At 46.2% G+C, this 2,566-nt stretch overlaps 1 protein-coding gene across 1 annotated transcript; it reads right to left on the reverse strand.

Annotated features, from left to right (window-relative positions):
• Nucleotides 1-56: 56 nt before the first annotated feature.
• Nucleotides 57-2,279, reverse strand: LOC121964768 (protein Red-like; the record flags this gene model as incomplete). Its single annotated transcript, XM_042514959.1, has 6 exons — nucleotides 57-264; nucleotides 373-412; nucleotides 862-970; nucleotides 1,306-1,469; nucleotides 2,046-2,092; nucleotides 2,209-2,279. Coding segments are annotated over 6 exons (639 nt in total), but the record flags the coding sequence as incomplete, so codon positions are not given.
• Nucleotides 2,280-2,566: the final 287 nt, after the last annotated feature.

Genomic DNA, 2,566 nt, shown 5'->3' on the forward strand with positions numbered 1-2,566 from the left:
AATAATACTCCCCATATATTTTTTATATTTTATTATTATTGATGTTTTTTGGTTACCTGGTGTTCGTCTCCTCGTGGTTTTTCGAAGTAGCTGTGTCTCCTGCTCTTGCCGTCCTCCTCTCTCTCCCTGTCCCTGTCTCTCTCTCTCTCCCTGTCTCTCTCGCGGTCTCTGTCCCTGTCTCTCTCGCGGTGTCTGTCTTTGTCTTTGGGAGGTTTGGAGGACGAGGTGGAGGACGGGATGTAGTCCCCGATGTCCTCAAAGATACTGAAACACAAGCAGAGAAGAGGTGTGATGGAGCGTTTTTATCAAACGCAGAAGACGAAGACGAAGACGAAGACGAAGAGGAGCCATGTTGTGATGGTGTGAACTGACCTGAGATCAGCCTCCGGAGCTCTCTTATCATCCAGTTTACCTACAACACAAACAGTCAGTGACCTGTCCACTGTCCACTGTCCTCATCATCACAGAAACACTCTGTCTCTCAGGGTACAGAGGACGACCTTTAAAACACCACCAACCTTTGGTCTCACAATCCCACAACTCAACATTTTACCGGCTAAAGTCTCAAAATTCTCCAGATCTTATTCTCGCAATTCTACGACTTAAAGTCCAAAACTTCGAGTTTGACAACATTTAGTCTCAAAGTCTGGAGGTTTCTGGTCCTGAAATGTGACTTTCCTAATTTTAAGTTTCAAAATTCTGTAAATATTGCGACACTGCGAACTTTTATTCTAAAATTTTACATCTCAAGGTTTTGGGATTTTACGTGTTAAAATGTTGCGACTGAAAGGAATTTTACAGCTATTTCCCGACTCCTAAATGTTCCAGGTGTGCTGAGCGTCTCCCGGCAGGTGAGGTTACCTTTGTCCTTCTTCTTCACCTTCTTGTGGCGCGTCCCCTGCCGGAGGTAGGACAGGATCTGAGTCAGCTTAGAGATCACGATGTCGTTGGTGGTGAGAGTCGTCTGAGCCTGAGGGACACGCAGACGTCACGTTAGCAGGCCGCCGCCATCGCCACGTCTAACAGACAGAGCAGGAGCAGGAGGAGCAGGAGGAGGAGGAGGAACAGGAGGAGGAGCAGGAGCAGGAGGAAGAGGAGGAGCAGGAGGAGGAGGAGCAGGAGCAGGAGGAAGAGGAGGAGCAGGAGCAGGAGGAGGAGGAACAGGAGGAGCAGGAGCAGGAGGAGGAGGAACAGGAGGAGCAGGAGGAGGAAGAACAGGAGGAGGAGGAGGAGCAGGAGCAGGAGGAGGAGGAGGAGCAGGAGGAGGAAGAACAGGAGGAGGAGGAGGAGGAGGAGTGTGGGTACCTCCATGCTCGGACAGTCGGCTTTGCTGCGGATCAGAGTCGTCGGGATGTCGGTGTCAGTGAACTCATCGTCCAGGTCGACCACGTACGCCATCCGACCCGGCAGGAAGAGCTCGTTCCTCTCCACCTGACCCGTCCTGAACACCACACGGTAAATGTTCCTACCTGAGGAGGAGGAGGAGGAGAGAGAGAGAGGAGGAGGAGAGAGATGAGGAGGTGTAGAGTCTAACTTCAGGGGAATACTCCTTTAATGTGAAGAGCAGAAATATTGAGGAAAACTTCTTTCTCTGAATATTTCATCTTTTCCTGGAACAGAAACGTTAATAAACATCAAGATTTAAACCTAAAGACGTTCTGACTTCAATCTGTGTTCATTTTCTGAACATTATTTATATAATAATCATATATTATTTATATTCTCAGTCGACCGATGCAGATCATCAGTCGATACTGAGACCGATAACTGATGTCTGCAGCCGACACTCATTTACAACAAAAATCTTTGTCAACATTTAGAATAAAACAAACTCACTAAACTTTATTTAAACGCCTTCAACAAACGTTTCATCTAAAGTGAAACTTTCCACCTCAGATACAGAAAGTTTCCAGCAGCTTTTTTACACGTTTAACTTTCTATCGATGAGCAGCTGTTTCCTGTAATCATGCTGTTCGCAGCTGAAGAGACGTCCACACGAACACTTCACAACCACCAGTTTCACACCTTTTCACCGTCACACTCACCCAGACGAGTCTTAAACTCGATCTTCTCCTCCGGCTCCACGTCTTTCCTAAAATCCCAACGCACAGCTCAAAGGTCAGAGGTCACACGGGTTATATTCATTAATATTTTTGTAGAGAACCAACTGGACGTTTCTACTAATCTGACAAAAGACATCAGTCATACTTGGCCTCTTTCTGGACTTTCTCCATCATGTCTTCTTCTTCTTTCTCTTTACTGGTGATCTCAGCTCTCACCTGAGACACACACACACACACACACACAAACACACACACACACAAACACACACACAAACACACACACACACACACACACACACACAATATTAACACCACTTCAGCTCATCTACAGCAGCTGTTTGTATCTTTGTAACAAACTTGTAGAAAAACATCACCAACAAAAGATCATTTATGCTGCTTATCTGGTGAAGCTACATGTAGCATTAATGCTAAGCTTGTGTAGCACTGATGTAGCATTGATGTAGCATTGATGTAGCACTGATGTAGCACTGATGTAGCATTGA

The sequence above is a fragment of the Plectropomus leopardus genome, unplaced genomic scaffold (assembly GCF_008729295.1).
Source record: "Plectropomus leopardus isolate mb unplaced genomic scaffold, YSFRI_Pleo_2.0 unplaced_scaffold17105, whole genome shotgun sequence".
NCBI classification, from domain to species: Eukaryota; Metazoa; Chordata; class Actinopteri; order Perciformes; family Serranidae; genus Plectropomus; species Plectropomus leopardus.